This window comes from Hydra viridissima, unplaced genomic scaffold, assembly GCF_058129835.1.
Source record: "Hydra viridissima isolate aposymbiotic clone 2 unplaced genomic scaffold, HvirCarnegie_v1 scaffold_2, whole genome shotgun sequence".
NCBI classification, from domain to species: Eukaryota; Metazoa; Cnidaria; class Hydrozoa; order Anthoathecata; family Hydridae; genus Hydra; species Hydra viridissima.
In genome coordinates this window covers 27,794,894-27,818,848 of record NW_028324301.1, presented here as the reverse complement: position 1 = coordinate 27,818,848, position 23,955 = coordinate 27,794,894, and the positions used below count along the sequence as shown (strand labels likewise).

The window sequence follows — 23,955 nt, the reverse complement described above, 5'->3', positions numbered from 1 at the left end:
TTTTTATTTGAAAAAATATTCAAAAACTACCTGAATTATAAGCTAGATCTAAAGGAGGAAAACTACGCTAACTTTTCTTTAAAAAAAATATTTAAAAACTACCTTAAACATAAGCTATATCCAAAAGAGGAAAACTATGCTAACTTTTCTTTAAAAAAATATTTAAAAACTACCTTAAACATAAGCTAGATCTAAAAGAGGAAAACTACGCTAACTTTTCTTTGAAAAAATACTCAAAAACTACCTTAAACATAAGCTAGATCTAAAAGAGGAAAACTACGCTAACAATTCTTTGAAAAAATATTCGAAAACTACCTTTAAACATGATTTAAATTTAATAGATGAAAACTACGCTAACATTTCTTTGAAAAAACATTCAAAAACTACCTTTAAACATGATTTAAATTTAAAAAAGGAAAACTACGCTAACATTTCTTTGAAAAAATATTCAAAAAGTACCTTAATCGAAAGAGATAGCACACGAAATTAAAAAGTTGCATTTAGTCATCCGTTTCTTCTTCATCAAAGTAGCGAGGCGTTTATGCACTTTTTATTCTCTAAGTTATCTCTACTTACGCAAATGGCTTTTGTTTATTTCAATGTAAAACTTTTCAAAAGAGTATTTTGTTAAAGATTATGCTGCAGGGGCTGTGTAAGAAAACTCTGGTGACCTTTCTTTAAGAAAAAGCAACTAAAGTAGATGTGCGCCTAAGAAAATCCAAATTGCGATTCACTAAATTAAAAGACATATACAACAAACTTTAAAAGTGAAACTATTTTTACAAGCGTATTTGGTAAAGATGAAATGTTCTTATGACATTTTAACGTTACGAAAGGGATTTTCTTCTGTTCAAATATTTATTACAATTTAAAGTGTTAAATAATGTTACAGAAACGACCTAAAACGCCTGTTGTATTAATTTAAACGAACAAAATAGATAAAAAAAAAGAAAAACTATCATTAAAAAAAAAAAAGTAAAAAAAGAAAAGAAATAGAAGTTGAGGAAAAATAAAAATAAGAACTTCTAACAAAGAGCTCTTCTTTTTATTTTTCAGATTTTAGATGCTTAATTCCTTGAATGAAAAGTTGAACTGATGACTCACTACTAAGGTTGTTCCTAGCCTTCCGTTCTCAAACTAGGCCATTCTGAGAGGCTGTTTGATTAAGTACCGTTGATAGTAGTATCGCACGTAAGAGACTTCTAAAACTCTGATTATTAATTCCTGGAATGAAGAGATGACTTCATACTCACTAACGAGGTTGTTCTTAGCCATCCGTTCTTAAACTAAGCAAAACAGTGAAGTTGTTTGATTAAGTATCACAGTTTGCTGATTTGCACATGCACCATTGCCGAAACTGTGATGCTTGGTTCCTTGATTGGATTGAAGAAGCTCATCACCATGCATTTTACAAGCTGTCCGTTGTTATGTTTTGCAATTCAGTGGTTCTGTTTTGCAATTCATTTTCTGTTTGTTTAAGTATCATCGATGGTGGTGTCGTGCATGCAAACTTTCCGAAACTCTGATGCTTGTTTTTCTTGAATGGAGAGATGAGCTTATACTTTAGGTGACTTTTAAAACTGCAGTAATTAGTGCCTCGAATGGAAAAACGAACTCATTCATTACAGACCAAGGTTGTTCCTGGCCATCCGTTAACATATTAGGCAACAGTACAGCGAAGCTGTTTGTTTTACAAGCTTTTGTCGTTTCGAGAAATCACTACATTAAGCATTCGATGGTGATACACGACTGATGGCCAGGTTCTGATTTTCGAATGAAAAGAAGAGTCGCATCCGACCACCGGTCGGCTTTCGACGCAAAACAGCTGTACACACTCGTCCAACGATCCAGTGACTAACTGTTGCAACGAGAAAGTTAGCTTTATTTGTCGTGCAGATTGTCCGCTTTGACGTAAAATGCTAGAAATTTGCTGAACGCTCGGTTTGCGCCGCCCAAGAGTCATTCTGTTTCTGCGTTGCCAGCGTCTGTCGGCTAAATACAACTGTAGACTCCGCGCAAGCTTTTTCACCGCAAAAGTTGTACAGAGCCACACCGAAGGCTAAAATCGACTTTAAGGTCGAAGGTTAAAATCGACCCTAGAGGTTTGAAAACGACGTCACGAAATTTTCAAGACATCATCGAAGAAAATTACGGCGGCCAGATGCAACTCTTAGTACTAACTTTACTAATCTTAGTACGTTAAGCATTCCAGTCGAGAGATCAGACGTTTTTTCGTCACCTAAGAGACCGGCCGATGCGTTTGCGACGCTGCGGAAAGAAAGAAGATGGCAAACCACAGGGTTGTTACCGTAACAAACCTCCGTGAGTACCTCCATCTCGAGTGGCTTTTGAAGAAACGTTCGTTTTAAACTCAAAGGGATGGTTGTTAAAGCTCACAAACGCCTGGTTAACGATTTTCTAACGGCAGACACCGTGTTTACAATGGATACAGACCGATTAACTGAGCCCAAAGCGCAAGATCTATCAGAAAACTCCTCTAGGTCGATGCAACGAGACGACTAGACACGTGCGTCTAAAGGCATTTTACAATTGAAGGACGCCCCTCGTGGGCCCTTTAACCTTAACACTAAACTCCTGCTTGATATCCTCGTCCCCAGGTTTCCAAACCGTAACCCCAACCCCCTCTAATCCTAACCCCCTTACCCTCTAACTCTCCCCCCTCAAAAAAACAAAAAACATAAAAAAGCAAACAAAACGAAAAAAAAACTTGCTTCCCTCCTCACTTTTAGCTCTAGGATGCAACACCTTTTTGCCGCCCTCCGCTAGAAGGGAGTAGGGAGTAACGAAAGCTTGACATCAAAGTAGCGTTTCGTATGAGATTTGTTTGCCAAAATTTGAGCGTTTTTAAAAAAGCCAAGACTTCGTCAGAGGGGTTTCTTCTTTTCTCCTAAAGCTATCGATCGATTAAAAAGCTCAAAGCAAAGAAATTCAAAACAAAATACAAAAACGGGAAGTTTTAGTTTCTGCACCACAAGCCAAGCACTAGTTCAAACTGGAGATAATAAAAGGAAATCGAATGATCTCACTTCTCAAACCACTGAGCTGCCATTGGTCGGCAGTCTCTTGTTTGGAGACCATTGAGCTGCCATTGGTTGGCTGTTTAATCGTTGCGATTGGTCGGCAGTTTTATCGTTGGAGACCATTGAGAGATATAAAAGGAATTTTTTTTTTGAGCACAACATTAAACGTTAAATCGTTAGATGTTGTTATAAAGGCACCATTAGAATGCGATGTCCTCAAATATTTTCCTCGATATTTTAATAAGTAAACAAAAACAAAACTAAGTCTTGCAACTGGCGAAAACTTTCAATAAGCAAACAAAGCAACAACTTTCCTTTCGAGTTTTTTACATTTTAAACAAAAGACAAACAAAGAAAAAAAAAAAACAAACAAAAACAAAAACAAAAACAAAAAAACAAAACAAAAACAAAACAGAAAAGGGAGAATGAGTGAGTCGACTGATTTCGCTCAACTGTCTTAAACGAGAAGTCATAAACGTTTGCTTGTGCCAGCAAGTTGCAAATTAAGTTGTAAATGAACTGCACCGCAAAAACTTAACCACAGTTTATTAAGCATATTAAGCCTTTGCTGACATGTTAAGACATTTTAAGCCTTTGCTATTATCATGAGGCTTTTGCTCCACGAGCCAAAAAAGTACGCTAGAGTTGACAAACTGCATCGCGGTCGAAAAGTGTAATTACGCCAACACTTTTATCCGTTTTAAGCATTTCGTTTTCGCACGAACAACAATTAAAGCAGCTCGTTGAGCTTAACGACGTTCGTATTTTTTTTCGAAGCCAAAACTTCGGCTATAAGTAGAATGAAGAGGCACTTCGAAAAACAACAAAGCTGTTCGCAGTCGATAGCAACGAGCGACAACATCTCTGCGAGTCTGGCATCAAGGTAAACAGTTTTTTTACATTTTCATTTGTTAGTGCCACTTTTGCGTACATTATGTATTCAAAAATTTGTTGCTGACGCTAGATTTTTCGTTTTCAATGAACAACAGTTGCAACCTCTAGCCGTTTGCTAAAACAGCTTGCTAGGACAACCAAATCAATCATATGTTGTGAAAATTTCTTTTTGTTCAACTGACTAAGGAAGATCGAGCGAACGCTTTTTTTTTTATAACTTGTTTGTATCATATTGCTATTAAGAAAACAGCGTTGTGTATACTAAACGTGACATAATTGGCAATTATCCGTAACTAAAAATAAGATAGAAATTACAAACTTGATACCATATTTTAATTACTCTAACAAAACTAGACGTCATCGCGTGAGAAAATAAATGTTCATAACACATAACCTATTTTTTTGTTTTTTTTTTCTTCTCTTTTTTCCTTTTAATCTCTTTTCTTTCGTCCAAAAAGCGTTTTGATTTTTGCCTCGCCACAAGCGATGAAATCGATAAAAAAACCTGCTCGGACATTCTCAATTCTCAACAACAAAAGCAATCAAAGTTCTAGCTCTCGAGCACGTGCGCCGACAGGTTGATGAAACCGTTCAAATATGCTCGATCGCTAGAATTTAAAGAAAGAAACAAGCCAGAAACAAACCAAAATAAAAAAAAACAAAAACAAAAATGGACATCTTTAGAACGCTTAAATTTTATAAAATATTTTCCTCTGCGTTTTTAACCAGCTAAACTGTCGTAAAGTTTTTTCGGTGCAGTTCATTTAAAAAACTTAGTTTTCAACTTTTAAACGTTTTAGACTTCTCGTTTAAGGCAGTCGAAAGAAATGAGTCGACTCACTCTCTCTCTCCCTATTCGGTTTTGTTTTTGTTTATTTGTTTTTGTTTTTTCTTCGTTTGCCTTCGTTTGCCTTTGTTTGCTTTTGGAAAAGTTGTCGCCATGCGAGACTTAGTTTTTTTTTTTTTTTGCTCAAATTGAGCACAAGTGAGTTTCTAGTCTTGAAAGTGTGCAAAGTGTGGGCCAATCTGGTGGCTGGAGTGATGACACGTGAATGCTGGAAATTCCAGACTTTGAGCGGATTCAGCGTACATAGAAAGAAAATGTAGCATTCACGTGGGTCTCTCCTAAGCGTGCCATTGGTCGGTCTGCTGTCCTTAAGTACCCCCCTCCCCCCCCTCAACGTCACGTTTGCTCAACTTTCTCGGTCTTTGGCGCCCAGAGAAAGCTTGAGGAAGGATAAAAAATGGCGAGGTTTCGGTACTGCGTTTTCTGTTTTTCTTATTTGTTTTTGTTTGTTTGCTTGTTTGTTTGTTTGTTTGTTTGTTAATTTTTTTAATTTTTTTTTTTTTTTGTTTGTTTCGTTCGTTTGTTTGTTTGTTTGTTTCGTTTGCTTCGTTTGTTTTGTGATGTTTTGTTTTCCCTTCTTGATGGCACAAAACAGAAGCAAACAAGACTTTCGGTTATATTCGGTTATATTCGGTTCAATAAAAGTTTGTTGGTTTCTGCACAACAACAACAACAACCACAACAACAAAAGTCCCTCTGTCCCTCAAAAGCAGTTTCTCCTCTGTCCTAAAGAAGAGCCTCTTTGTAATCGATCTTGTCTGAATGCAGCTCTCCTTTTGCCTACAGGTTTTTATTCCAACCCTTTTGTTGTTGTTAGTGCCATGTTGTTGTTATTGTTATACTCTGTAAAAGCAGTTGTTGCTGTTGTACTTGTTTGTTGTTTCTAAAGACACTGTTGTTGCTGCTGTTAGCGCTGTTAGTAATCACCCACTTGGCTTGTATTTTTGTTTCTTGTTTTTGTTTTTTGTTTTATTTATAAACACTCTCTGAGTAAGTGATGCTGTTGCTGTTGTTGTTGTTACAGTTGCAATGAGTGTTTGTTAATGTTCCCCCACTTGGCTTGTACTTTTGTTTTCTGTTTTGTTTTGTTTTTTTTTTGTTTTTGTTTTTTTTTTCTCAACACTCTCTGAGTAAGTGATGCTGTTGCTGTAGTCGTTGTTATAGTTGCAATGAGTGTTTGTTAATGTTCACCAACTTGGCTTGTTTATAATCTATTTTATTTTATCAACACTCTCTGAGTCAGTGATGGTGTTGCTGTTGCTGTTGTCGTTATTATGCTTGCAATGGGAGTTGTTACTGTTCACCCACTTTGCTTGTTTTGTTTTTATTTCTTTATTTTATCAACACCCTTTGAGCCAGTGATGCTGTTGCTGTTGTTGTTGTTATAGTTGCAATGAGTGTTGTTAATGTTCACCCACTTTGCTTGTGTTTTTGTTTTTGTTTATCAACACCCTTTGTGTCAGTGATGCTGTTGCTGTTGTTCTTATTACAGTTGCAATGAGTGTTTGTTAATGTTCACCAACTTGGCTTGTTTATAATCTATTTTGTTTTATCAACACTCTCTGAGTCAGTGATGCTGATGCTGTTGTTGTTATTGTGCTTGCAATAAGTGTTGTTAATGTTCACCCACTTTGCTTGTTTTGTTTGTGCTTTTGTTTTTGTTTATCAACACCCTTTGAGTCACTGATGCTGTTGCTGTTGGTGTTATTATAGTTGCAATGAGTGTTAATGTTCACCCACTTTGCTTGCTTTATTTGTTTGTTGCTTTTTTTTTTATCAACACCCTGCGAGTTAGTGATGCTGTTGCTGCTTTTGTCATTTTACTTGTATTTATAGTTGTTACTGTTCAGCCACTTTGCTTGTTTTTTAATCTGTTTTATTTTATCACCACTCTCTGAGTCAGTGATGATGTTGCTGATGCTGTTGTTGTTATTTTACTTGCAATGATAGCTGTTACTGTTCAGCCACTTTGCTTGTTTTGTTTGTTTGTTTGTTTGTTTTTTTTATCAATATCCTCTGAGTAAGTGATGCTGTTGCTGTTGTTGTTGTTATAGTTGCAATGAGTGTTTGTTAATGTTCCCCCCCTTGGCTTGTACTTCTGTTTTCTGTTTTGTTTTGTTTTTGTTTTTTTTGTTGTTTTTTTTCTCAACACTCTCTGAGTAAGTGATGCTGTTGCTGTAGTCGTTGTTATAGTTGCAATGAGTGTTTGTTAATGTTCACAAACTTGGCATGTTTATAATCTATTTTATTTTATCAACACTCTCTGAGTCAGTGATGCTGATGCTGTTGTTGTTATTATGCTTGCAATAAGTGTTGTTAATGTTCACCCACTCTGCTTGTTTTGTTTGTGCCTTTGTTTTTGTTTATCAACACCCTTTGAGTCACTGATGCTGTTGCTGTTGGTGTTATTATAGTTGCAATGAGTGTTAATGTTCACCCACTTTGCTTGCTTTATTTGTTTGTTGCTTTTTTTTTTATCAACACCCTGCGAGTTAGTGATGCTGTTGCTGCTTTTGTCATTTTACTTGTATTTATAGTTGTTACTGTTTAGCCACTTTGCTTGTTTTTTAATCTGTTTTATTTTATCACCACTCTCTGAGTCAGTGATGATGTTGCTGATGCTGTTGTTGTTATTTTACTTGCAATGATAGCTGTTAGCTGTTACTGTTCAGCCACTTTGCTTGTTTTTTTTTTGTTTTTGTTTTGTTTGTTTGTTTGTTTGTTTTTTTATATATCCTCTGAGTTAGTGATGCTGTTGTTGTTATTATGCTTTCAATGAGAGCTGTTACTGTTCACCCACTTTGTTTGTTTATAATCTGTTTTATTTTATCAACACTCTCTGAGTCAGTGATGCTGATGCTGATGCTGTTGTTGTTATTATGCTTGCAGTGAGAGTTGTTACTGTTCACCCACTTTGCTTGCTTATTGTCTATTTTATTTTGTCAACACTCTCTGAGTCAGTGATGCTGATGCTGATGCTGTTGTTGTTATTATGCTTGCAATGAGAGTTGTTACTGTTCACCCAATTTGCTTGTTTTGTTTTTTTATTTGTTTTTTTGTTTGTTTTTGTTTTGCTTGTTTTTTTTTATCAATACCCTCTGAGTCAGTGATGCTGTTGCTGTTGTTGTTGTTGTTGTTATAGTTGCAATGAGTGTTTGTTAATGTTCCCCCACTTGGCTTGTACTTTTGTTTTCTTTTTTGTTATGTCAACACTCTCTGAGTCAGTGATGCTGATGCTGTTGTTATTATGCTTGCAATGAGAGTTGTTACTGTTGTAGTTATGTCTGTCATTTGTCCTTGTTAGCAAGTTCTATTTGCCCTCTCTTGCCTTTTTTCAACACAGTTTCTTTCTTTGAGTCATATGGTTGCGAGATCCTCTCAAACTCCATCTCTTTATTTATTTGTTTCTTTTTTTTTTTTTTTTTTCTCATTCTCCTTCTCATAATAGCAATCACTGCTGCCACCATGCATGTAATGCTAGTTGCTCTCATTCTTTTTCATTTGCTAGTGGAAACTTTGTTTCTTCTTGTTGCTCTCTTTTCTTTCTTTTTTCTCTTTTGCAGAGGATTCGAAAAAACACAGCTCTTCCCTGCAGTTGTAAACATTCCAGGATTCCAGGATGCAGGCAGAAGAAAAACACTCTCACTAACTGTCTTCTTTTTTTTAGCATAAACCGTTGCAAACAAACACCTGAACATGTCTTCTTCACAAGAAAACAACACTGTTGTTGCCCCTTCTCCGAACTCTAAAGCGAAAAAAAAGAAAAGAAGGCAGTCACAAGAACAGAGAGACTTAAAGCTCAAAAACAAAGTCAGGGCCGCATTAGTTGCAGCGTGTGGCTCCGTAAACAGGGTTGTACCTTTCTATGGTACCAAGAAGAGGTACGCTGTTAGCTGTCCGATGCCTTTGTGCAAACATTCCTCCACAAGCATTAAAAGACACTTGACTAAAAAAGATCATTCTTGGACTTTGGATGAAGCTTCCATCTTTTACTCTGCAATGGTCAGGAAGTTTCAGCATGCTCGTCTCGAACGCAAGTCCGGCTGTCCAAAACCTTACCCCTGTTTGCAATGTTGGAAGTATTACGACCGACTGGACATACACTTGAAAGAGACTCATTTCTACGATTCCAAGACGATCAAACAAAAGATTGCAGAGGCAAAGCGATACGACAACGACAAGCTCTATGTCCCTCAATTTATTCGACCTGCCTTCTTTGGTATTAAGCCAGTAGCTGAACAAGCGTCTGCATCAGGCTCTGCATCCTCTGCTCCTGGGCCTTCCTCCTCTTTTTCTTCTCCGGTTCTTTCCTCTGATCCTCTTTTAAGCTTGCCCTCATCAGTTGCTGGTTCGTCCGAGGCTCCTTCTGCAAACCACTGCACCTCTGTAGAAAACAAAGAGCTGAACACCGAATCCGTCCTAGACTCTGATTTTAATTCCTTAAAGCACTTGGTTTCCAACTCCTCCGTCTTGACAGAAGATAAGAGACTCTTGTTTCAGCTGGACAAAGATGCTTTTCACTTTTATTACCAGTCAGCAGATGAGCTCTTCAGAGATTTTGAAAAGTGGCTTGTGGTAGCCAACAACAACACTTTGTCACAAGCAAAGATCTACAAAAATGCAGTTGTTGAAATATTGACATGTTGTGACAGCACGCTGACGCTGCACCCGAACGCTCTCACCAATTCCAACGTTTTGGAGGATAGATACTTTTCCATGCACTTTAAAAACATTCAGCTCAATTCCAAGCTGAGTGAACTTGACCAAACAAAAGCCATGTCTTGTCACACGTTGTACAACCGCCTTGTCTACCTTTGTCTCCTGTTTCGTTTCAGTGAAGCCAGGAATGTCTATTTCGGACTTTCTCATGAGGCCATCCGACGTTTGCGCTGCAAGGTGGAGGAGTTACAAAAAGTGCTGAGGCCCTTTCGTTCTTTGAGGAGGAGCCTTGTGAAAAGCAAAAAATGCATCAACATCATCAATGTCAGTTTGCTGAACGAATATGGCAAGTCTGCATACGTAAGACAGTTAGTGGAATCGATTAGAAAGCCGTCTCTTACACCGACTAGAGACAATGCTGTGTCTCTACGAAACCATCTTCTGCTCTCTGTCACTGTAATTAACAGTTTAAGAAAATCTAACATTGCTCTTTTAAACATTAGAGACTACATGGCTGCTGAGAAGAGTGAGTGTGGATATTGCATTGTGCAAGAGCGCTACAAAACAGCATACAAGTACGGAGCCAAAAACATTCTAGTGCCGAACGACTTGAAAGTGTTGATCGATATTTATTTGCTGAGATACAGAGACCTTCTTGTCAACGACTCTCACTACATGGCTGCAGACACCAAGACTGTTTTGGAGTTGAGCGACTGCTACAGGCCCCTTTTTCCATCGATGAGACCCAACAAAGACGAATGTGTGACACTCGGTGCAACTAGAGTGCCTGTTTACCAGATGGGTTCCTCTGCTATCTCCTCTTGCCTGACGTCCTGCTTCAGAAAAAGCCAAGTAAACATTCCCATGAAGCGTCTTACTCCCACTTGCATTCGCGGTTCGATAGCCACTTACTTTGCCAACAACAGCAAAGAAGATCGCGAGCGGTTTGCTACACTCTACATGAAGCACAGCAGGAACACAATGGATAGCTTTTATGTGTCCCAGTGGAACGCTGCAGAGGAGTTGCGCTTTGCCCTGGGCATCGGACAGTCCTTCGGAGTCATAGAGTCTTTGACTGTTGAAAAGTCTGAGAGACCACCAAAGAAGGAGAAGGATGTGATGGACTGGCTCCAAACTAATGCAGAGGAGTACGGTTTTCATGAGGTTGAGGACATCTTTGAGGAAGATTTAGACTCCGGTTCTGACTCTGAAGAATGTGCTGCTACTTTCAGCTGTACCACAGTGGTTCCGTTTTCTCCAGCTGTAGAAAACAATGTTCCTTTAGAGGATAGCAACGACCATGCCGTAGATTTCTTGTGTGAACCTACCTCAACTCCTGTTTCGTCTGTTCCATCTGAACAAACAATCGCTGGTCCAGTTCTTGAACTATCCCCTGCTCTTGCACAACTAGTTCCTAACGAACAAGCTGTTTGTATGGATGTAGATCAGACTCTAGCTGTTCCTGTTGGCACAGCTTGTTCTCCTCTTGCATTAACATTATTTCCTGATGAACCGGATTTTATTGAACACCATGCAAAACTTTCTCCAGTTTACTTTAATGAGCAAGTGGTTGCCAAACCTGTTTCTGCTTCTCCTTCTCAGCAAGTCGCTTTCTGTCCTTCAAAAGAGGTCTTTTCTGTTCCTCTGACTCCTAGCCTTGTTGCTTTTCAGCAAACATTGGCCAAACCCAGTTTGTTTCTTTCATCTGATCCAGTTTCAGCTGTTCCTGTCCAACAGGCTGGTACTGTTCTTGCAAAGCAGCTCTCACCTTATGCTGTTCAATCTGTTGGTAGCCTATTTAGCCAAAGTCTTGCCTCTACATCCAGAGGTAAATTCTTTTTGATTTTTGATTTTTATGCAAATCTCAACACGCTTTCAAAAAATGAAAATGCCCAAATCAACTCCTTGCTCTATTGTTATTGTTAGAGCTGTAAAAAAAACAAAACAAAACAAAAAAACAACACAGAAGTGTGTATGTATTTGTTGCAGGACTAATTCTGTGATTGCTTAAATGTTTATACAAGTGAATGATACTAAAACTGATTATGTTTTAGAAGTAAAAGATCCAAGAAGAAAAAAAATCAAGTTGGAAATGCCATCTTTCACTCAAGAACTCATCGGTAATGTAAAACCTAATTTATACAAAGATATATAAACACAAACCTCTTCTTGCACAATTTCAGATGGTTAACTGTTAACAAAAACTAGCCATCATTGCTAAGTGCACTTTTAGAAAGTTGTGTCTACCCGATTTCTAATGATGAAGTTAGAAACATCACCGTTAGAAATCATGCACAGCTTGTTATCATCTCTAACACTTAGAAACTGTTGATGGTTTTTATGAATTAGAAAAATGAACATGGTTTTATTTTATTTCAGGATCAACTCAGCCAAGAACAAAGGAAAACAAAGCAGAAGTTAGCCAATGCCATTTAGGTAATCTTTCAAAAACCAGTTATTGCTATCAGTGCAAACAATAAGGTCAACAAAAAAAAATAAATAAAAAAACAGAATAAATCTTGTCTTACTTCAGAACCAAATGAATATTTGATTTAATCACTTTGTGTTATGACTTGAGTTTGTAAAATTTTAGATGAAATAGTTGAAGAGCTGAATGCTTGCCCTGGCCACAACGAATGGTTCAACACCAGAAGTTTTCCACGATGTGCAGCTTTGGTGTTGGCATACATCTTGCAAGACGTGTTTACAGATGTAAGCTCAAGTTGCTCGTACAAAGATTACCTTGGCATCTTGGCAAATCATAGCAGTGACAAGCTCATTCATGTCTTGCAAAAGTACTCCTACCAAAGCCATATTAAAGACAAAATTAAAAACATGAAGCTAAAAATTCAAAAAGAGGGTAGTTTAGAAAAGTTTGTTCAATATGGCAATATCGTGAAACCATTTATGTAGTTTAGATAAGTTTGTTCAGTTTGGCAATAAAGATGGGCCTTTTGTGTAGTTTGTTTTATCTATGCTTTTGCAAATATTTTTATCTGTTTCGCTAAAGACATAATAAACAAGAAGTTCTGTTAAACTGTTCTCACATTTCTTATTTAAAGATAGTTCAAACTTTTTTTTATCTTTAAAAAAAAAAAAAAGAAGTCGTTTTGTTATTCTGTGAAAACTTTTAATAGAGTTGCATTTAGAATTACTTCTGATGTTTTTAAGAGTTTGTTAAAAAGCAAAATAATATTTCCTGTGATGTTAAACTGCATAAGTGAAATTTAAAAAAGGAAAACTGCTCCAACCATTTTTCGGAAAAAGAAATCAAAAAGTTCCTTATTTTAAAAGATCTAGACATCCATTTCTTCTTCAGCAAAATAGCGAGGCTTTTTTATGAACTCTTACTCTCTATTTTTTCATATCTTTACACAAAGGATTTTATTTAGTTCAATGTAAACATACATAGAAGTATATTATGTTTTTTTTTTTTTTTTTGTTTTTATGCAGTCTAACTTTTGTTTCACTTCTATTTTATTTTACGTTTATCTTGTATTTTATCATGCCTTATTGGTTTTTGCGTTTTGTGATGTCAAGCTGCGTAAGCTAAACTTAAAAGGGGAAAACTACGCTAACTTTTCTTTGAAAAAATATTCAAGAAGTACCTTAAACGAAAGAGAAAGCACACGAATCTTGCCATCCAATTCTTCTTCTGCAAAGTAGCGAGGCTTTTTATGTACTTTTGCTCTCTAATTTATCTCTATTTACGCAAAGGGTTTTATTTCAATGTAAACACGTATAAAAGAATACTTTGTTAAAAATAATGTTAAAGGAGTTGCGTAAAAAAAAACGTCTGAATAAAGTTTCTTTACAAAAAAAACAACTAAGAAACAAGCGCGCCTAAGAAAAACCAGATCGCGATTCACTAAGTCAAAAAACGAAAGAAACAAAGTTTAAAAGGTCTTTCTAGACAACAAATTCTATTTTTGGCAATGCAGTTTTTGTATTTATGCAACCTAACTTTTGTTTGACTTCTATTTTATTTTACGTTTACCTTGTATTTTATCTTGCCTTTTTGTGTTTTGTGATGTCAAGCTACATAATCTAAACTTAAAAGAAGGAAACTAGGCTAACTTTTCTAGTAGAATATTATGTTGTTGGTTTTGTATGCAGCCTAACTTTAGTTTCATCTATATTTTATTTTGCGTTTATCTTATATTTTATCTTGTCTTTTTGAGTTTTGTATTTTGTGATGTCAAGCTACATAATTTAAACTTAAAAGAAGAAAACTAGGCTAACTTTTCTTTGAAAAATTGTTCAAAAACTACCTTACACCGATAGAGATAGCTCACGAATTTAAAAAGTTGCATCTATTCATCTTCTTCTTCAGCAAAGTAAAGCTTTTTATGCACTTTTACTCTCTAACTTACCTATATTTGCGTAAAGGATTTTATTTAATTCAATTTAAACATAACTAGTAGAATATTATGTTGTTGGTTTTGTATGCAGCCTAACTTTAGTTTCATCTATATTTTATTTTGCGTTTATCTTATATTTTATCTTGTCTTTTTGAGTTTTATATTTTGTGATGTCAAGCTACATAAGCTAAACTTTAAAGAGGAAATTTACGCTAACCTGTCTTTGAAAAACTATTCAAAAACTACCTTTAACAAAGTAGCGAGGCTTTTTATGCGCTTTTACTCTCTAACATACCTATTTTTGCGCAAAGGATTTTATTTAATTCAATTTAAACATGCCTAGTAGATTATTATGTTGTTGGTTTTTTATGCAGCCTAACTTTAGCTACATCTATTTTTCATTTTACGTTTGTCTTATATTTTATTTTATCTTTTTGTGTTCTGTGATGTCAAGCTACATAAGCTAATGTTAAAAGAGGAAAGCTGCGCTAACCTTTCTTTGAAAAACTATTCGAAATCTATTTTTGAGATAATCTAGATTTAAAAGAGGAACACTACGCTAATTTTGCTTTGAAAAAACTCTCGAAAACTAACTTATTCGATAGAGATAGCACACAAATTTAAAAAATTGTATCTACTCATCCACTTCTTCTACAGCAAAGTACTGAGGCTTTTTATGCACTTTTATTCTCTAACATACCTATATTTGCGCAAAGGATTTTATTTAACTCAATGTAAACATACATAGAAGAGTATTGTTACCCGTTTGTTTTATGCAGCCTAACTTTAGTTTCATCTATACATTATATTGCGTTTACCTTATATTTTATCTTGCCTTTGTTAGTTTTGTGTTTTGTTATGTCAAGCTTCATAATCTAATCTTAAAAGGGGAAAACTGCGCTAACTTTTCTTTGAAAAAGTACTCAAAAAGGACCTAAATCGATATAGATAGCTCACAATTTTAAAAAGTTGCATATAGTCATCTTCTTCTTCAGCAAAGTATCGAGGCTTTTTATGGATTTTTACTCTAACTTTCCTATATTTGCGCAAAGGACATTATTTAATTCAACTTAAACATGCCTAGTAGATTATTATGTTGTTGGTTTTTTATGCAGTCTAAACTTTGTTACATCTATATTTTACGATTAACTTATATTTTATCTTGCCTTTTTGAGCTTTGTGTTCTGTGATGTCAAGCTACATAGTCTAAACATAAAAGAGGAAAACTACGCTAAACTTGCTTTGAAAAACTATTCAAAAACTACCTTTAACAAAGTAGCGAGGCTTTTCATGCACTTTTACTCTCTAACATACCTACATTTGCGCAAAGGATTTTATTTAATTCAATTTAAACATGCCTAGTAGATTATTATGTTGTTGGTTTTTTATGCAGCCTAACTTTAGTTTCATCTATATTATGTTTTAGGTTTATCATATATTTTATCTTTTCTTTTTGAGTTTTGAGTTTTGTGATGCCAAGCAACTTAAGCTAAACTTAAAAGTGGAATGCTACGCTAACCTTTCTTTGAAAATCTATTCATAAACTACCCTAGACAAAAGCTAGATTTAAAAGAGGAAAACTACACTATTTTTACTTTGAAAAAACTTTCGAAAACTACCTTAATCGATAGAGATAGCACACGATTTTAAAAAATTGCATATAGTCATCCACTACTTCTGCAGCAAAGTAGCGAGGCTCTTTATGCACTTTTTCTCACTAGTTTGCTTATATTTACGCAAAGGAATTCATTTAATTCAATCCAAACATATATAGAAGATTATTATGTTACGATTTTTTTTTTCTTTTATGCAGCCTAACATTTATTTCACCTACATTTTATTTTACGATTAACTTTTATATTACCTTTCCTTTTAGTGTTTTGTGTTTTGTGATGTCAAGCTACATAAGCCAAACTTTAAAGAGGAAAACTACGCTAAGCTTTCTTTGAAAAACTATTCAAAAACTACCTTAAACAAAGTAGCGAGGCTTTTTATGCACTTTTACTCTCTAACATACCTACATTTGTGCATAGGGTTTTATTAGATTCTAGTAGGTTATTACGTTGTTGTTTTTTTATGCAGTCTAACTTTAGCTTCATCTATATTTTATTTTACGTTTATCTTATATTTTATTTTGTCTTTTTGAATTTTGTGTTTTGTGATGTCAAGCTACATAAGCTAAACTTAAAAGAGGAAAGCTACGCTAACCTTTCTTTGAAAAGCTGTTCAAAAACTACCTTAGACATAATCTAGATTTAAAAGAGAAAGACTACGCTATTTTTGCTTTGAAAAATCTTTCGAAAACTACCTTAATCGATAGAGATAGCACAGGATTTTAAAAAGTTGTATCTAGTCATCCACTTCTTTCACAGCAAAGTAGCGAGGCTTTCTATGCGCTTTTACTCTCTAACATACCTATTTTTGCGCAAAGGATTTTATTTAATTCAATTTAAACATGCCTAGTAGATTATTATGTTGTTGGTTTTTTATGCTGCCTAACTTTAGCTACATCTATTTTTCATTTTACGTTTGTCTTATATTTTATTTTATCTTTTTGTGTTCTGTGATGTCAAGCTACATAAGCTAATGTTAAAAGAGGAAAGCTGCGCTAACCTTTCTTTGAAAAACTATTCGAAATCTATTTTTGAGATAATCTAGATTTAAAAGAGGAACACTACGCTAATTTTGCTTTGAAAAAACTCTCGAAAACTACCTTATTCAATAGAGATAGCACACAAATTTAAAAAATTGTATCTACTCATCCACTTCTTCTTTTTATGGATTTTTACTCTCTTATTTACCCAAATTTGCGCAAAGGACTTTACTTAATTCAACTTAAACATGTCTAGTAGATTATTAAGTTGTTTGTTTTTTATGCAGCCTAACTTTAGTTTCATTTATATTTTATTTTACGTTTATCTGATACTTTATCTTGTCTTTTTGTGTGTTGTTTTGTCAAGCTACATAAGCTAAACTTAAAAGTGGAAAAGTACGCTAACCTTTCTTTGAAAATCTATTCAAAAACTGCCTTAGACATAAGCTAGATTTAAAAGAGGAAGACTACGCTATTTATGCTTTTAAAAAACTTTCGAAAAATACCTTAATCCATTGAGGTAGTGCACGAATTTACAGTCATCCACTTCTTCTATAGCAAAGTAGCGAGGCTTTTTATGCACTTTTGCGTTCTAATTTATCTCTGTTTACGCATATGGTTTTTGTTTATTTCTATGTAATGATATACAAAAGAGTATTTTGTTAAAGATTATGCTGCAGGAGCTGCGTAAAAAAACTCTGGCGACCTTTCCTTAAGAAAAAAGCAACTGAAAGACATGTGCGCCTTAGAAAATTCAAATCGCGATTCACCAAATTAAAAGACGAAAAGAACGAACTTTAAAAGCTCTCACTAGACATTTGTGTTTATGATAGGCAATGCAGTTTTTGATTTTATGCAGCCTAACATTTGTTTCATCTATATCTTATTTTACGTTTATCTTATACTTTATCTTGCCTTTTTGAGTTTAGTATTTTGTGATGTCATGCTAAATAAACTATACTTTGCTAATTTTTATTTGAAAAAATATTCAAAAACTACCTGAATTATAAGCTAGATCTAAAGGAGGAAAACTACGCTAACTTTTCTTTAAAAAAAATATTTAAAAACTACCTTAAACATAAGCTATATCCAAAAGAGGAAAACTATGCTAACTTTTCTTTAAAAAAATATTTAAAAACTACCTTAAACATAAGCTAGATCTAAAAGAGGAAAACTACGCTAACTTTTCTTTGAAAAAATACTCAAAAACTACCTTAAACATAAGCTAGATCTAAAAGAGGAAAACTACGCTAACAATTCTTTGAAAAAATATTCGAAAACTACCTTTAAACATGATTTAAATTTAATAGATGAAAACTACGCTAACATTTCTTTGAAAAAACATTCAAAAACTACCTTTAAACATGATTTAAATTTAAAAAAGGAAAACTACGCTAACATTTCTTTGAAAAAATATTCAAAAAGTACCTTAATCGAAAGAGATAGCACACGAAATTAAAAAGTTGCATTTAGTCATCCGTTTCTTCTTCATCAAAGTAGCGAGGCGTTTATGCACTTTTTATTCTCTAAGTTATCTCTACTTACGCAAATGGCTTTTGTTTATTTCAATGTAAAACTTTTCAAAAGAGTATTTTGTTAAAGATTATGCTGCAGGGGCTGTGTAAGAAAACTCTGGTGACCTTTCTTTAAGAAAAAGCAACTAAAGTAGATGTGCGCCTAAGAAAATCCAAATTGCGATTCACTAAATTAAAAGACATATACAACAAACTTTAAAAGTGAAACTATTTTTACAAGCGTATTTGGTAAAGATGAAATGTTCTTATGACATTTTAACGTTACGAAAGGGATTTTCTTCTGTTCAAATATTTATTACAATTTAAAGTGTTAAATAATGTTACAGAAACGACCTAAAACGCCTGTTGTATTAATTTAAACGAACAAAATAGATAAAAAAAAAGAAAAACTATCATTAAAAAAAAAAAAGTAAAAAAAGAAAAGAAATAGAAGTTGAGGAAAAATAAAAATAAGAACTTCTAACAAAGAGCTCTTCTTTTTATTTTTCAGATTTTAGATGCTTAATTCCTTGAATGAAAAGTTGAACTGATGACTCACTACTAAGGTTGTTCCTAGCCTTCCGTTCTCAAACTAGGCCATTCTGAGAGGCTGTTTGATTAAGTACCGTTGATAGTAGTATCGCACGTAAGAGACTTCTAAAACTCTGATTATTAATTCCTGGAATGAAGAGATGACTTCATACTCACTAACGAGGTTGTTCTTAGCCATCCGTTCTTAAACTAAGCAAAACAGTGAAGTTGTTTGATTAAGTATCACAGTTTGCTGATTTGCACATGCACCATTGCCGAAACTGTGATGCTTGGTTCCTTGATTGGATTGAAGAAGCTCATCACCATGCATTTTACAAGCTGTCCGTTGTTATGTTTTGCAATTCAGTGGTTCTGTTTTGCAATTCATTTTCTGTTTGTTTAAGTATCATCGATGGTGGTGTCGTGCATGCAAACTTTCCGAAACTCTGATGCTTGTTTTTCTTGAATGGAGAGATGAGCTTATACTTTAGGTGACTTTTAAAACTGCAGTAATTAGTGCCTCGAATGGAAAAACGAACTCATTCATTACAGACCAAGGTTGTTCCTGGCCATCCGTTAACATATTAGGCAACAGTACAGCGAAGCTGTTTGTTTTACAAGCTTTTGTCGTTTCGAGAAATCACTACATTAAGCATTCGATGGTGATACACGACTGATGGCCAGGTTCTGATTTTCGAATGAAAAGAAGAGTCGCATCCGACCACCGGTCGGCTTTCGACGCAAAACAGCTGTACACACTCGTCCAACGATCCAGTGACTAACTGTTGCAACGAGAAAGTTAGCTTTATTTGTCGTGCAGATTGTCCGCTTTGACGTAAAATGCTAGAAATTTGCTGAACGCTCGGTTTGCGCCGCCCAAGAGTCATTCTGTTTCTGCGTTGCCAGCGTCTGTCGGCTAAATACAACTGTAGACTCCGCGCAAGCTTTTTCACCGCAAAAGTTGTACAGAGCCACACCGAAGGCTAAAATCGACTTTAAGGTCGAAGGTTAAAATCGACCCTAGAGGTTTGAAAACGACGTCACGAAATTTTCAAGACATCATCGAAGAAAATTACGGCGGCCAGATGCAACTCTTAGTACTAACTCTACTAATCTTAGTACGTTAAGCATTCCAGTCGAGAGATCAGACGTTTTTTCGTCACCTAAGAGACCGGCCGATGCGTTTGCGACGCTGCGGAAAGAAAGAAGATGGCAAACCACAGGGTTGTTACCGTAACAAACCTCCGTGAGTACCTCCATCTCGAGTGGCTTTTGAAGAAACGTTCGTTTTAAACTCAAAGGGATGGTTGTTAAAGCTCACTAACGCCTGGTTAACGATTTTCTAACGGCAGACACCGTGTTTACAATGGATACAGACCGATTAACTGAGCCCAAAGCGCAAGATCTATCAGAAAACTCCTCTAGGTCGATGCAACGAGACGACTAGACACGTGCGTCTAAAGGCATTTTACAATTGAAGGACGCCCCTCGTGGGCCCTTTAACCTTAACACTAAACTCCTGCTTGATATCCTCGTCCCCAGGTTTCCAAACCGTAACCCCAACCCCCTCTAATCCTAACCCCCTTACCCTCTAACTCTCCCCCCTCAAAAAAACAAAAAACATAAAAAAGCAAACAAAACGAAAAAAAAACTTGCTTCCCTCCTCACTTTTAGCTCTAGGATGCAACACCTTTTTGCCGCCCTCCGCTAGAAGGGAGTAGGGAGTAACGAAAGCTTGACATCAAAGTAGCGTTTCGTATGAGATTTGTTTGCCAAAATTTGAGCGTTTTTAAAAAAGCCAAGACTTCGTCAGAGGGGTTTCTTCTTTTCTCCTAAAGCTATCGATCGATTAAAAAGCTCAAAGCAAAGAAATTCAAAACAAAATACAAAAACGGGAAGTTTTAGTTTCTGCACCACAAGCCAAGCACTAGTTCAAACTGGAGATAATAAAAGGAAATCGAATGATCTCACTTCTCAAACCACTGAGCTGCCATTGGTCGGCAGTCTCTTGTTTGGAGACCATTGAGCTGCCATTGGTTGGCTGTTTAATCGTTGCGATTGGTCGGCAGTTTTATCGTTGGAGACCATTGAGAGATATAAAAGGAATTTTTTTTTTGAGCACAACATTAAACGTTAAATCGTTAGATGTTGTTATAAAGGCACCATTAGAATGCGATGTCCTCAAATATTTTCCTCGATATTTTAATAAGTAAACAAAAACAAAACTAAGTCTTGCAACTGGCGAAAACTTTCAATAAGCAAACAAAGCAACAACTTTCCTTTCGAGTTTTTTACATTTTAAACAAAAGACAAACAAAGAAAAAAAAAAAACAAACAAAAACAAAAACAAAAACAAAAAAACAAAACAAAAACAAAACAGAAAAGGGAGAATGAGTGAGTCGACTGATTTCGCTCAACTGTCTTAAACGAGAAGTCATAAACGTTTGCTTGTGCCAGCAAGTTGCAAATTAAGTTGTAAATGAACTGCACCGCAAAAACTTAACCACAGTTTATTAAGCATATTAAGCCTTTGCTGACATGTTAAGACATTTTAAGCCTTTGCTATTATCATGAGGCTTTTGCTCCACGAGCCAAAAAAGTACGCTAGAGTTGACAAACTGCATCGCGGTCGAAAAGTGTAATTACGCCAACACTTTTATCCGTTTTAAGCATTTCGTTTTCGCACGAACAACAATTAAAGCAGCTCGTTGAGCTTAACGACGTTCGTATTTTTTTTCGAAGCCAAAACTTCGGCTATAAGTAGAATGAAGAGGCACTTCGAAAAACAACAAAGCTGTTCGCAGTCGATAGCAACGAGCGACAACATCTCTGCGAGTCTGGCATCAAGGTAAACAGTTTTTTTACATTTTCATTTGTTAGTGCCACTTTTGCGTACATTATGTATTCAAAAATTTGTTGCTGACGCTAGATTTTTCGTTTTCAATGAACAACAGTTGCAACCTCTAGCCGTTTGCTAAAACAGCTTGCTAGGACAACCAAATCAATCATATGTTGTGAAAATTTCTTTTTGTTCAACTGACTAAGGAAGATCGAGCGAACGCTTTTTTTTTTATAACTTGTTTGTATCATATTGCTATTAAGAAAACAGCGTTGTGTATACTAAACGTGACATAATTGGCAATTATCCGTAACTAAAAATAAGATAGAAATTACAAACTTGATACCATATTTTAATTACTCTAACAAAACTAGACGTCATCGCGTGAGAAAATAAATGTTCATAACACATAACCTATTTTTTTGTTTTTTTTTTCTTCTCTTTTTTCCTTTTAATCTCTTTTCTTTCGTCCAAAAAGCGTTTTGATTTTTGCCTCGCCACAAGCGATGAAATCGATAAAAAAACCTGCTCGGACATTCTCAATTCTCAACAACAAAAGCAATCAAAGTTCTAGCTCTCGAGCACGTGCGCCGACAGGTTGATGAAACCGTTCAAATATGCTCGATCGCTAGAATTTAAAGAAAGAAACAAGCCAGAAACAAACCAAAATAAAAAAAAACAAAAACAAAAATGGACATCTTTAGAACGCTTAAATTTTATAAAATATTTTCCTCTGCGTTTTTAACCAGCTAAACTGTCGTAAAGTTTTTTCGGTGCAGTTCATTTAAAAAACTTAGTTTTCAACTTTTAAACGTTTTAGACTTCTCGTTTAAGGCAGTCGAAAGAAATGAGTCGACTCACTCTCTCTCTCCCTATTCGGTTTTGTTTTTGTTTATTTGTTTTTGTTTTTTCTTCGTTTGCCTTCGTTTGCCTTTGTTTGCTTTTGGAAAAGTTGTCGCCATGCGAGACTTAGTTTTTTTTTTTTTTTGCTCAAATTGAGCACAAGTGAGTTTCTAGTCTTGAAAGTGTGCAAAGTGTGGGCCAATCTGGTGGCTGGAGTGATGACACGTGAATGCTGGAAATTCCAGACTTTGAGCGGATTCAGCGTACATAGAAAGAAAATGTAGCATTCACGTGGGTCTCTCCTAAGCGTGCCATTGGTCGGTCTGCTGTCCTTAAGTACCCCCCTCCCCCCCCTCAACGTCACGTTTGCTCAACTTTCTCGGTCTTTGGCGCCCAGAGAAAGCTTGAGGAAGGATAAAAAATGGCGAGGTTTCGGTACTGCGTTTTCTGTTTTTCTTATTTGTTTTTGTTTGTTTGCTTGTTTGTTTGTTTGTTTGTTTGTTAATTTTTTTAATTTTTTTTTTTTTTTGTTTGTTTCGTTCGTTTGTTTGTTTGTTTGTTTCGTTTGCTTCGTTTGTTTTGTGATGTTTTGTTTTCCCTTCTTGATGGCACAAAACAGAAGCAAACAAGACTTTCGGTTATATTCGGTTATATTCGGTTCAATAAAAGTTTGTTGGTTTCTGCACAACAACAACAACAACCACAACAACAAAAGTCCCTCTGTCCCTCAAAAGCAGTTTCTCCTCTGTCCTAAAGAAGAGCCTCTTTGTAATCGATCTTGTCTGAATGCAGCTCTCCTTTTGCCTACAGGTTTTTATTCCAACCCTTTTGTTGTTGTTAGTGCCATGTTGTTGTTATTGTTATACTCTGTAAAAGCAGTTGTTGCTGTTGTACTTGTTTGTTGTTTCTAAAGACACTGTTGTTGCTGCTGTTAGCGCTGTTAGTAATCACCCACTTGGCTTGTATTTTTGTTTCTTGTTTTTGTTTTTTGTTTTATTTATAAACACTCTCTGAGTAAGTGATGCTGTTGCTGTTGTTGTTGTTACAGTTGCAATGAGTGTTTGTTAATGTTCCCCCACTTGGCTTGTACTTTTGTTTTCTGTTTTGTTTTGTTTTTTTTTTGTTTTTGTTTTTTTTTTCTCAACACTCTCTGAGTAAGTGATGCTGTTGCTGTAGTCGTTGTTATAGTTGCAATGAGTGTTTGTTAATGTTCACCAACTTGGCTTGTTTATAATCTATTTTATTTTATCAACACTCTCTGAGTCAGTGATGGTGTTGCTGTTGCTGTTGTCGTTATTATGCTTGCAATGGGAGTTGTTACTGTTCACCCACTTTGCTTGTTTTGTTTTTATTTCTTTATTTTATCAACACCCTTTGAGCCAGTGATGCTGTTGCTGTTGTTGTTGTTATAGTTGCAATGAGTGTTGTTAATGTTCACCCACTTTGCTTGTGTTTTTGTTTTTGTTTATCAACACCCTTTGTGTCAGTGATGCTGTTGCTGTTGTTCTTATTACAGTTGCAATGAGTGTTTGTTAATGTTCACCAACTTGGCTTGTTTATAATCTATTTTGTTTTATCAACACTCTCTGAGTCAGTGATGCTGATGCTGTTGTTGTTATTGTGCTTGCAATAAGTGTTGTTAATGTTCACCCACTTTGCTTGTTTTGTTTGTGCTTTTGTTTTTGTTTATCAACACCCTTTGAGTCACTGATGCTGTTGCTGTTGGTGTTATTATAGTTGCAATGAGTGTTAATGTTCACCCACTTTGCTTGCTTTATTTGTTTGTTGCTTTTTTTTTTATCAACACCCTGCGAGTTAGTGATGCTGTTGCTG

General features: G+C 35.5%; 1 protein-coding gene across 2 annotated transcripts; it reads left to right on the top strand.

The window, feature by feature from the left end:
* Window positions 1-5,117: 5,117 nt before the first annotated feature.
* Window positions 5,118-12,400, top strand: LOC149892730 (uncharacterized). Of its 2 annotated transcripts, XM_090080149.1 has the most exons (5): window positions 5,118-5,193; window positions 8,450-11,269; window positions 11,496-11,561; window positions 11,821-11,877; window positions 12,035-12,400. In XM_090080149.1, exons 2-5 carry the CDS (start codon window positions 8,479-8,481, stop codon window positions 12,352-12,354), a joined length of 3,234 nt encoding a protein of 1,077 aa, XP_089936275.1. In that variant the 5' UTR covers window positions 5,118-5,193; window positions 8,450-8,478; the 3' UTR covers window positions 12,355-12,400. The 2 variants fall into 2 exon arrangements, with proteins under 2 accessions (XP_089936275.1, XP_089936276.1); XM_090080150.1 differs by lacking the exon at window positions 5,118-5,193 and having other exon boundaries at window positions 7,445-11,269.
* The last annotated feature ends 11,555 nt before the right edge of the window (window positions 12,401-23,955 follow it).